Raw genomic sequence first — 12,032 nt, 5'->3', positions numbered from 1 at the left:
CTGTGGGCAGACCCCGCGAGGGAGGAAATTCCAGGAATTTGACCCAGGGACACTGATGGGCTTTGCTTCCGCTGCCTTTTGGGGAAGATTGTTCCGTAGACTCTACACCCTCTGTGCGAAAAGTTTCATCTTGTTTCCATTTTAAAGGGTGAAGCCTGATTTTTTTAAACCGTGGCCTGGTTCTAAACTCTCCCCCAGGTGGATACAGCCTTTAATGTGCGACACGTCAAGATCTCTCAGGATCTTGCGTTTCAACCCAGTCGCCTCTGACTCTTCTAAACTCCAGCAGACATGAGCCCAGCATTTCCCGATAAAACAGTTGGCAAACTTTCTCTGAACAGACCCCAAAACTTTCACAACCTTCTGTAAATAAGGCAACCAACACATAATGTGCCAGAAGGTTTGTGGTCTTGCAGGTGCCCTGAATATCTTAAGCACGACCTAGCTCCTTTTACATTCTGTTCCCACTGCAGCATTCCCAACGACACCCGGGAATCCCTGGCCCAAGACGGTCCGACGTGGAGGAGCAGCATCTGGGAAGGCATCGAGCACCTCGAGATTCTCCATGAGGTGAAAGCAGAAGCCAGGGGAAAACAGCCAAAGGAGCCCCACAGTGCCCCACCCATCCCTTCCTGCCCCAATTCAGAGCCTGCAGTAGCCAAACGGGTCCATACAGCCACCTACAGACTCACCCGAGGGTGGAAGAGAGTCACATCCTCGGCTGTGATGGACTGCCGATGACGACTAAACAGTGAGAAGCTATCAGCTTTTCTAACTATTTATGGCAGCCACATACTACCCTTTTGTGATTCAACGCACTAGGACATCCAGATTTCTCTGCTCTCAAAGCTCTGTATTCTTTCACCATTTAGATCAGATGTTTCTTTGTTTTACTTTGCTACGAAAAAGAGCGATTTCACATTTTCCTACACCATAATCCACACAAGCAGGTCACTGTCCAATCGTGTAACCCACCAAATCCCTTTACACTCCCTTACATACTCCTCACAACTTACTTTCACAACCAAGCGGAGACTTGGGGACCGCTTTGCAGAACACTTCCGCTCGGTTCACAATAAACAACTGTACCTCCCAGTCGCGAACCATTTCCACTCCCCCTCCCATTCTTTAGACGACATGTCCATCATGGGCCTCCTGCAGTGCCACAATGATGCCACCCGAAGGTTGCAGGAACAGCAACTCATATTCCGCTTGGGAACCCTTCAGCCCAATGGTATCAACGTGGACTTCACCGGCTTCAAAATCTCCCCTTCCCCCACCGCATCCCAAAACCAGCCCAGTTCGTCCCCTCCCCCCACTGCACCACACAATCAGCCCAGCTCTTCCCCTCCACCCACTGCATCCCAAAACCAGTCCAGCCTGTCTCTGCCTCCCTAACCTGTTCTTCCTCTCACCCATCCCTTCCTCCCACCCCAAGCCGCACCTCCATCTCCTACCTACTAACCTCATCCCACCTCCTTGACCTGTCCGTCTTCCCTGGACTGACCTATTCCCTCCCTACCTCCCCACCTATACTTTCCTCTCCACCTATCTTCTTTTCTCTCCATCTTCGGTCCGCCTCCCCCTCTCTCCCTATTTATTCCAGTTCCCTCTCCCCATCCCCCTTCTTCTGATGAAGGGTTTAGGCCCGAAACGTCAGCTTTTGTGCTCCTAAGATGCTGCTTGGCCTGCTGTGTTCATCCAGCTTCACACTTTGTTATCTTGGATTCTCCAGCATCTGCAGTTCCCATTATCTCTGATGACTTTCACAGCCATCTTTGTGTCATCAGTAAACTGCGCAAATAAACCATTCATTCAAATCCTCTGTATCAATTGTCAAATGTTGAGGCACCAACATGGATCCCTGTGGCACACGACTCGTTACAACTCATCACCCACAAACAATCTTCTATTCCTGCCGAAATCATCATTTTGGGAGATACTAGTCCAGTCATGGCTACAGGAGCAGGTCAGAGGCTGGGAATCCTGCAGCGAGTCACTTGCCTCCTGGCTCCCCCCATCCCAGCTCTGACAAGGCACAAGTCAGGAGTGTGACGGAATACTCCCCACTTGCCTGGATGGGAGCAGCCCCAGCAACACTTGAGAAGAGAAGCTCGACAGGCTTCACGCAGATCTGGCAACTCAAGACTGGGATTCCAGGAGGCGCTTTGGGCCATCAACAGCAGCAGGATTGTACTCCGGCACAACCTCACAGCCCGGCATATCCCCCACTCAACCATTACCATCAAGCCAGGGGATTAACCCTGGTCGAATGGAGAGTGCAGGAGGACATGCCAGGAGCAGCAGCAGCCATACCTGAAGGTGAGGTATTAACCTGGTGAAGCCACCAAACAGGACTATTCACACACCAGCAGTGAAAGCAGCAAGTGATAGACAGAGCTGAGCAATCCCACAACCAACGGATCAGATCTAAGCTCTGCAGTCCTGCCACATCCGGCTGTGAATGGTGAGGGGCAATTAAACAACTCACTGGAGGAGGAGGCTCCACAAACATCCCCGTCGTCAATGATGGAAGGGCCCAGCACATCAGAGCAAAAGATAAGGCTGAAGCATTTGCAGCGATCATCAGCCAGGAGGGCTGAATGCACGATCCATCTCGGCCTCCTCCAGTGGTCCCCACTGTCACAGATACCAGTCTTTAGCCAATTCCATTCGCGCCACATGATATCAAAAAGCAAGTGGAGACACTGGATACTGCAAAGGTTACGGGCCCTGACAACATTCCAGCAATAGTACTGAAGACTTGTGCTCCACAGCTTGCTGCTCCCTTAGCCAAACTGTTCCCGTTCAGTTACAACACTGGGATCTACCCGACAATGTGGAAATTGCCCAAGTATGCCCTGTACTCAAAAAGCAGGACAAATCCAACCCGGCCAATTACTGCCCCATCGGTCTCCTCTCGGCCGTCAGTACAGTGATGGAAGGTGTCAGTAACAGGGCTATCACTCAGCTCCTGCTCAGTGACGCCCAGTTTGGGTTCTGCCGGGGCCACTCAGCTCCTGACTTCATTACAGCTTTGGTTCAAACATGGACAAAAGAGCTGAATTCCAGAGGAGAGGTGAAAGTGACAGCCCTTGACATCAAGGTAACAAAGCGTGGAGCTGGATGAACACAGCAGGCCGAGCAGCATCTCAGGAGCACAAAAGCTGATGTTTCGGGCCTAGACCCTGATGAAAGGTCGAGGCCTGAAACGTCAGCTTTTGTGCTCCTGAGATGCTGCTTGGCCCGCTGTGTTCATCCAGCCTCCACACTTTGTTATCTTGGATTCTCCAGCATCTGCAGTTCCCATTATCACAGCCCTTGACATAAAACCTGCATTCGACTGAGCGTGGCATCAAGGAGTCATAGAAAAACCGGAATCAATGTATATCAAAGTGGAAACTCTCCTGTGGCTGAAATCACACCCGACACATGGGATGTTGGCCATGGTTGTTGGGAGGTTAATCATCTCAGCTCCAGGACATCTCTGTAGGAGTTCCTCAGAGTAGTGTCCTAGGCCCAACCACCTTCAGCTGCTTCATCATTGACCTTCCCTCCACCAGAAGGTCAGGAATGGGGATGGTCGCTATGACTGCAGCGTGTTCAGCACCATTCGCGACTCCTCACATACTGAAGCAGTCCAAGTTCAAATGCAACAAGATCTGGACAATATCCAGGCCTGGGCTGACAAGTGGCAAATGACATGTGTGTCACACAAATGCCAGGCTGTGACCATCACCAGTAAGAGGCAATCTAACCACCACCCTTCATATTCAACTGTGTTACCATCACTGAATCCCCGACTATCCACATCCCACCCAGACCCATTCCCCTGTAACCCACACACCCCTGAACACTACGGGCAATTTAGCATGGCCGATCCACCTAGCCTGCAGATCTTTGGACTGTGGGAGGAAACAGGAGCATCTGGAGGAAACCCACGCAGACATGGGGAGAATGTGCAACCTCCACACAGACAATCGCCCGAGGCTGGTATCAAACCTGGGTCCCTGGCGCTGTGCGGCTGCAGTGCTAACCGCTGAGCCACCGTGCTGCCCAAGGCAAGATTCATGCTCCAAGGCCAATGAGCCACGGCCAGAACCACATTACCATATGCAATCCTTGTAACCCTGCATTTCCCATGGCTAGCCCACACTAACCTGCGCACACACATCTTTTGGACTGTGGGAGGAAACCGGAGCACAATGGGAATGCATGCAAATATGGTGGGGTGGTGCAGGGGTGGGGGGTACTAGGAAAACTCCACGCAGTCAGCTGAGGGTGGAATCAAATCTGGGTCCCTAACACTGTGAGGCGGCAATGCTAACCACATGGTGCCACTCGTACTAAAGTACTAAAATCAACTGGTGAGACATGAACTTACTATCACAAAACCATGCTGATCCTTTACTCTTTCACAGGATGAGGGTGTCGTTAGCCAGGCTGCATTTATTGCCCATCCCTAATTGCCCCCAGGGCAGTTAAGAGTCAACTACATTGCTGTGGGTCTGGAGTAACATGTAGTCCAGACCAGGTAAGGATGGCAGATTCCTTCCCCAAGGGACATTAGTGAGCCACATGGGTTTTTCTCCCCACAACAATCGATGATGGATTCATGATCATCATTAGATTCCTAATTCCAGATAGTTATTGACTGCAAATTCTACCATCTGCTGCGGTGGGATTCATACATGGGTCCCCAGAACTTTATCTGGTTCTCTGGATTAACAGTCTGCCGATAATAACACTAGGTCATCGCCCCACTATCAGATTAACCTCAACCATGATCCCTGTGAAAGATATTAAGCAGGTAGGCCTGCAGTTTTGCTCACAGTCCTTCCAAAATCCAGCTCCATTTATTTTGGGAAAACTCTTCCTCCTCTCATACAATAAGGACTTGATTACAGAAATCAGACACATCCGTTTAAATTCACCATTACTCCTGCTGTCCCCGTCTCTAACGGGTTCTCGCAAAATCCTTGGGCGACTGTGTGTGGAGTCTGCACGTTCTCCCAGTGTCTGCGAGGGTTCCCTCCAGCTTCTCTGGTTTCCTCTCACAGTCCAAAGGTGTGCAGGTTAGGTGGCCTGACCATGCTAAATTGCCCAGTGTTCAGAGATGAGTATCTTAAGTGGGTTATACCAGATGGGTCTGGGTGGGATGCTCCAAGGGTGTGAACTTGTTGGGCCAAAGGGCCTGTTTCCACATCACAGGTATTCTATGTAAAAAAAAGTGGTTAACCGTGCAACAACAGTAAGAGATTTTCTCCACATTAGTCCTTCTGGAAGTGACACTGACCTGCGCGATGTGCTCCAGGTATTTGCGGCAGATCTCGGACGGCTTTTTGAAGTACATTTTCTCGTGATCTGCAATCTGAAAGAGAGGATGAACTCCGAGTCCCGCGTTGAGCTGCCCTTACTGCCTCCTTGTCTAGAAAATGTGCCACTGTCTTGTGTGGGGTGGGGCTGGAGCTGTCCATGGCCCTGCAGACACCATACCTCACCCACACGTACAGAGGTCATACAGACACAGAGATGTACAGGAAGGAAACAAAGCTTTTGGTCATCTGTGCCAACCCAGACATCCTAAATCAAACAATCTCATTTGCCAGCATTTAGCCCATATCCCTCCAAATGTTCCCTATTCATGTAGCCATTCAAATACATTTTAAATGTTGTAATTGTATCAGCCCCTACCACTTCCCCTGGCAATTCGTTCCATACACGCTACTAGAAAAGTTGTTGAGGGTTGAGCTGTGGATGTGGTGTATATGGACTTCAGTAAGGCATTTGATAAGGTTCCCCATGGTAGGCTCATTCAGAAGGTCAGGAGGAATGGGATACAGGGGAGCTTAGCTGTCTGGATACAGAATTGGCTGGCCAACAGAAGGCAGCGAGTGGTAGTCGAAGGAAAATATTCTGCCTGGAAGTCAGTGGTGAGTGGTGTTCCACAGGGCTCTGTCCTTGGGCCTCTACTGTTTGTAATTTTTATTAATGGCTTGGATGAGGGGATTGAAGGATGGGTCAGCAAGTTTGCAGACGACACAAAGGTTGGAGGTGTCATTGACAGTGTAGAGGGCTGTTGTAGGCTGCAGCGGGACATTGACAGGATGCAGAGATGGGCTGAGTGGTAGCAGATGGAGTTCAACCTGGATAAATGCGAGGTGATGCATTTTGGAAGGTCGAATTTGAAAGCTGAGTACAGGATTAAGGATAGGATTCTTGGCAGTGTGGAGGAACAGAGGGATCTTGGCATGCAGATACATAGATCCCTTAAAATGGCCACCCAAGTGGACAGGGTTGTTAAGAAAGCATATGGTGTTTTGGCTTTCATTAACAGGGGGATTGAGTTTAAGAGTCGTGAGATCTTGTTGCAGCTCTATAAAACTTTGGTTAGACCGCACTTGGAATACTGCGTCCAGTTCTGGTCGCCCTATTATAGGAAAGATGTGGATGCTTTGGAGAGGGTTCAGAGGAGGTTTACCAGGATGCTGCCTGGGCTTATCTTATGAAGAGAGGTTGACTGAGCTCGGACTTTTTTCATTGGAGAAAAGGAGGAGGAGAGGGGACCTAATTGAGGTATACAAGATAATGAGAGGCATAGACAGAGTTGATAGCCAGAGACTATTTCCCAGGGCAGAAATGGCTAACACAAGGGGTCATAGTTTTAAGCTGGTTGGAGAAAAGTATAGAGGGGATGTCAGAGGCAGGTTCTTTACACAGAAGAGTTGTGAGAGCATGGAATGCATTGCCAGCTGCAGTTGTGGAAGCAAGGTCATTGGGGACATTTAAGAGACTGCTGGACATGTATATGGTCACAGAAATTTGAGGGTGCATACATGAGGATCAATGGTGGGCCTGTTCTGTGCTGTACTGTTCTATGTTCTATCCCTCCAAATGTTTCCTATTCATGTAGCCATTCAAATACATTTTAAATGTTGTAATTGTATCAGCCCCTACCACTTCCCCTGGCAACTCGTTCCATACACGCACCACCCTCTGTGTGAAAAACTTGCCCCTCAGGTCCCTTTTAAGTATTTCCCCTCTCACCTTAAACCTATGCCCCTCTAGCTTTGGGGTCCCCCCTACCCTGGGGGAAAGGACGTTGTCTATTCATCCTATCCATGACCCTCACGATTTTATAAACTTCTAGAAGGTCGCCCCTCAGCCTCCGACGCTCCAGGGAAAATAGCACCAGCCTATTCAGCCTCTCCCTGTAGTTTAAACCGTCCGACTCCAGCAACATCCTTCTCAATCTTTTCAAGGGAGCAACTGCATTCCAACTTTATATTTCTGCCTTTGGACAGTATCCCCTTTGAAGTGAGAGGAACAAAAATCCATCAACATTACATTCAAAATTAATAGCTGATAAGGGCTGGCACTGAGAATCTCCTAATCTCTCACACCCTTTGTGCTCATAGGTGTTCCATAATTTCACCAACCAGACATCAGGTCCCCTCCCACCCCAAGTCCTCTGTTCCACACTCCTGGTTCCCCCCGCCCCCAAAATCGAGCAGGAGTAACGGAGATCAGTTGGTCGTCTCTTACATTGTCTGTCAGTGCCAAGTGTTTGCAGGCCATTCCGCAGATGCTGCATTTATCTGTTGAAAAGAAAAGGGAGAGGGATGCGGGGAGAGAGAGAGACACACACACATGAAACCATTCATCGCCAACGGCTGCATTCTGTCCCCGGGCCGTACCGATCGGTCAGACACCGGAGCATGACTTGTTAGTGCGCTACTTTGAAAACAAGCTTCCCACGCTTTTAAACACCCAGGAGGTCTCCCTGTCGGACAGGAGCGGGCTGCAGATGATGTGATGATGCTATGGCTTTAAGAGGTGCATTTTGTCCTGTTCATTTTAAATGAAGAACGCTTGTGACAGAGGTATTGGGCAGTCTTCTGCTAAGCCAATAAAATAAACATTTTGGGAGGCCTTGGGCTTTCTTTTTTAAATGGAGCAACAATAGGAGCAGCCTGAACGGGTGGGGTAAGCTTCCACAGAACTAGGACTCTTAGTTTTAGTTTCTCAGGAGCCAGAATTGTTGGGGTTTTGAAGCTGCAGTCCAGCTCTCCCTGCTACTCTCTCACTCTCCTTGCTACTCCCTCTCTCTCCCAGCTACTCCCTCTCTCTCCCCGCTACTCCCTCTCTCCCCGCTACTCTCTCTATCTCTCCCTGCTACTCCCTCTCTCTCCCTGCTACTCTCTCTATCTCTCCCTGCTACTCTATCTCTCCCTGTTACTCTCTCTCCCTGCTACTCTATCTCTGCCTGCTACTTGCTCTCTCCCTGATACTCGCTCTCTTCCTGATACTCGCTCTCTCCCTGATACTCGCTCTCTCCCTGATACTCGCTCTCTCTCCGTGACACTCCCTCTCTCTCTCCCCGCTACTCTCTCTCTCACCCTGCTACTCCCACTATCTCTCCCTGCTACTCTCTCTCTCCGCTACTCTCTCTCCCCTGCTACTCTCTATATCTCCCTCTGCTACATTCTCTATCTCTCCTTCCTACTCTATCTCTCCCTGCTACCCTCTCTCCCTCCTACTCTCTCTCTCCCTGCTACTCGCTCTCTCACCCTGCTACTCGCTCTCTGCTACTCTCTCTCTCCGTTACTCTCTCTCTCACCCTGCTACTCTATCTCTCCCTCATACTCCCTCTCTCTGCGACTCTCTCTCCCTGCTACTCTTTCTCTCTGCTACTCTCTCTCACCCTGCTACTTTCTCCCTGCTACACTCTCTATCTCTCCCTGCTACTCTCTATCTCTCCCTGCTACACTCTCTCCCTCAAACTCCCTCTCTCCGCGACTCTCTCTCCCTGCTACTCGCTCTCACCCTGCTACTCTCTCTCTCCCTGCTACTCTCTCTCTCACCCTGCTACTCTCTCTCCCTGCTACTCTCTCTCCCTGCTACTCGCTCTCACCCTGCTACTCTCTCTCTCCCTGCTACTCTCTCTCTCACCCTGCTACTCTCTCTCCCTGCTACTCTCTCTCCCTGCTACTCTATCTCTCCCTCATACTCCCTCTCTCCGCGACTCTCCCTGCTACTCTTTCTCTCCGCGACTCTCCCTGCTACTCTTTCTCTCTGCTACTCTCTCTCACCCTGCTACCCTCTCTCTCTCTCACCCTGCTCTCTCTCCCTGCTACTCTCTCTCCCTGCTATTCTCTCTCTCCCTCATACTCCCTCTCTCCGTGACTCTCTCTCCCGGCTACTCTTTCTCTCTGCTACTCTCTCTCACCCTGCTACTCTCTCTCCCTGCTACTCGCTCTCACCCTGCTACTCTCTCTCTCCCTGCTACTCTCTCTCTCACCCTGCTACTCTCTCTCCCTGCTACTCTCTCTCTCCGCGACTCTCCCTGCTACTCTTTCTCTCCGCGACTCTCCCTGCTACTCTTTCTCTCTGCTACTCTCTCTCACCCTGCTACCCTCTCTCTCTCTCACCCTGCTCCTCTCTCTCCCTGCTACTCTCTCTCTCCCTCATACTCCCTCTCTCCGTGACTCTCTCTCCCGGCTACTCTTTCTCTCTGCTACTCTCTCTCACCCTGCTACACTCTCTATCTCTCCCTGCTACTCTCCCTCTCCCTGCTACTCTCTCTGTCTCCCTGCTACTCTCTCTGTCTCCCTGCTACTCTCTCTCTCCGCTACTCTCTCTCCCCCTGCTACTCTCTCTATCTCTCCCTGCTACTCTCTCTCTCCCTCATACTCCCTCTCTCTCTCCCTGCTACTCTATCTCTCCCTCCCTGCTACTCTCTGTCTCCCTGCTACTCTCTCTATCTCTCCCTGCTACTCTCTCTCTCCCCACTAATCTCTCTCGCCCTGCTACTCTCTCTCTCTCTCCCTGTTACTCTCCGTATCTCTCCTCAAATCACTCTCTCTCTCCCTGCTACTCACTCTCCCTGCTACACACTCTCTCCCTGCTACTCACTCTCTCCCACATACTCCCTGTCTCCGCAACTCTCTCTCCCTGCTACTCTCTCTCTCCCTGATACTCTCTCTCTCACCCTGCTACACTCTCTCCCTGCTACTCTATCTATCTCTCCCTGCTACTCTCTCTCCGCTAATCTCTCTCTCCCTGCTACTCTCTCTCTCGCTGCTACTCTCTCTCTCTCCCTGCTACTCTCTGTCTCACCCTGCTACTCTCTCTCTCTCCCTGCTACTCTCTCTCGCCCGGCTACTCTCTCCCTGCTACTCTATCTCTCCGCAACTCTCTCTCTCTCCCTGCTACTCTCTCTCTCCCTGCTACTCTCTCTCTCCACTAATCTCTCTCTCCCTGCTACCCTCTCTCTCTATCTCTCCCTGCTACTCTCTCTCGCCCGGCTACTCTCTCCCTGCTACTCTCTCTCCGCTAATCTCTCTCTCTCTCCCTGCTACTCTCTCTCTCCCTGCTACCATCTCTCCCTGATACTCTCTCTCTCCCTGATACTCCCTTTCTCCCTGATACTCCCTCTCTCTCTCCCAGCTACTCTCTCTATCTCTCCCTGATACTCTATCTCTCCCTGCTACTCACTCTCTCCCTGCTACTCACTCTCTCCCTGCTACTCACTCTCTCTGCTACTCACTCTATCCCTCATACTCCCTGTCTCCGCGACTCTCTCTCCCTGATACTCTCTCTCTCACCCTGCTACACTCTCTCCCTGCTACTCTATCTATCTCTCCCTGCTACTCTCTCTCCCTGCTACTCTCTCTCTCGCTGCTACTCTCTCTCTCTCCCTGCTACTCTATCTCTCCCTGCTACTCTCTCTCTCCGCTACTCTCTCTCCCCCTGCTACTCTCTCTATCTCTCCCTGCTACACTCTCTCTCCCTCATACTCCCTCTCTCCATGACTCTCTCTCCCTGCTACTCTCTCTCACCCTGCTACCCTCTCTCCCTGCTACTGTCTCTCTCTCTCCCTGCTACTGTCTCTCTCTCTCCCTGCTACTGTCTCTCTCTCTCCCTGCTACTGTCTCTCTCACCCTGCTACTCTCTCTCTCCCTCATACTCCCTCTCTCTCTCCCTGCTACTCTCTCTCTCCCTGCTACTCTATCTCTGCTCCCTGCTACTCTCTGTCTCCCTGCTACTCTCTCTCTCCCCACTAATCTCTCTCGCCCTGCTACTCTCTCTCTCTCTCCCTGTTACTCTCTCTATCTCTCCTCAAATCACTCTCTCTCTCCCTGCTACTCACTCTCCCTGCTACTCACTCTCTCCCTGCTACTCACTCTCTCCCTGCTACTCTCTCTATCCCTCATACTCCCTGTCTCCGCAACTCTCTCTCCCTGCTACTCTCTCTCTCCCTGATATTCTCTCTCTCACCCTGCTACACTCTCTCCCTGCTACTCTATCTATCTCTCCCTGCTACTCTCTCGCTGATACTCTCTCTCTCCCTGCTACTCTCTCTCTCGCTGCTACTCTCTCTCTCTCCCTGCTACTCTCTGTCTCACCCTGCTACTCTCTCTCTCACCCTGCTACTCTCTCTCCCTGATACTCTCCATCTCCCTGATACTCCCTCTCTCCCTGATACTCCCTCTCTCCCTGATACTCCCTCTCTCCCTGCTACTCTCTCTCTCCCTGCTACTCTCTCTCTCTCCCCGTTACTCTCTCTGTCCCTCATACTCCCTGTCTCCGCAACTCTCTCTACCTGCTACTCTCTCTCTCTCTCCCTGCTACTCTCTGTCTCACCCTGCTACTCTCCATCTCCCGGCTACTCTCTCCCTGCTACTCTCTCTCTCCACTAATCTCTCTCTCCCTGCTACTCTCTCTCTCGCTGATACTCTCTCTCTCTCCCTGCTACTCTCTCTCTCCCTGCTACCATCTCTCCCTGATACTCTCCATCTCCCTGATACTCCCTCTCTCCCTGATACTCCCTCTCTCTCTCCCAGCTACTCTATCTCTCCCTGCTACTCACTCTCTCCCTGCTACTCACTCTCTCCCTGCTACTCTCACTCTCTCCCTGCTACTCTCACTCTCTCCCTGCTACTCTCACTCTCCCTGCTACTCTCACTCTCTGCTACTCTCTCTATCCCTCATACTCCCTGTCTCCGCGACTCTCTCTCCCTGCTACTCTC

At 51.1% G+C, this 12,032-nt stretch overlaps 1 protein-coding gene across 1 annotated transcript in view; it reads right to left on the bottom strand.

Annotated features, from left to right (window-relative positions):
• LOC125449015 (RING finger protein 212B-like) overlaps window positions 1-7,570 on the bottom strand; it is an 85,771-nt gene extending 78,201 nt beyond the window's left edge. The window contains exons 1-2 of the mRNA XM_059641782.1: window positions 7,546-7,570; window positions 5,297-5,371 (exon numbers count right to left, since the gene is read on the bottom strand). Coding sequence (XP_059497765.1) covers window positions 5,297-5,353 — 57 coding nt within the window. The 5' untranslated portion in view covers window positions 5,354-5,371; window positions 7,546-7,570. The remainder of the gene's footprint in view (window positions 1-5,296; window positions 5,372-7,545) is intronic.
• Between the last annotated feature and the right edge of the window lie 4,462 nt (window positions 7,571-12,032).

The sequence above is a fragment of the Stegostoma tigrinum genome, chromosome 43 (genome assembly GCF_030684315.1).
Source record: "Stegostoma tigrinum isolate sSteTig4 chromosome 43, sSteTig4.hap1, whole genome shotgun sequence".
Taxonomy (NCBI): Eukaryota; Metazoa; Chordata; class Chondrichthyes; order Orectolobiformes; family Stegostomatidae; genus Stegostoma; species Stegostoma tigrinum.
The sequence above is the reverse complement of the archived record's forward strand: the minus strand, read 5'-3'. Positions and strand labels throughout refer to the sequence as shown.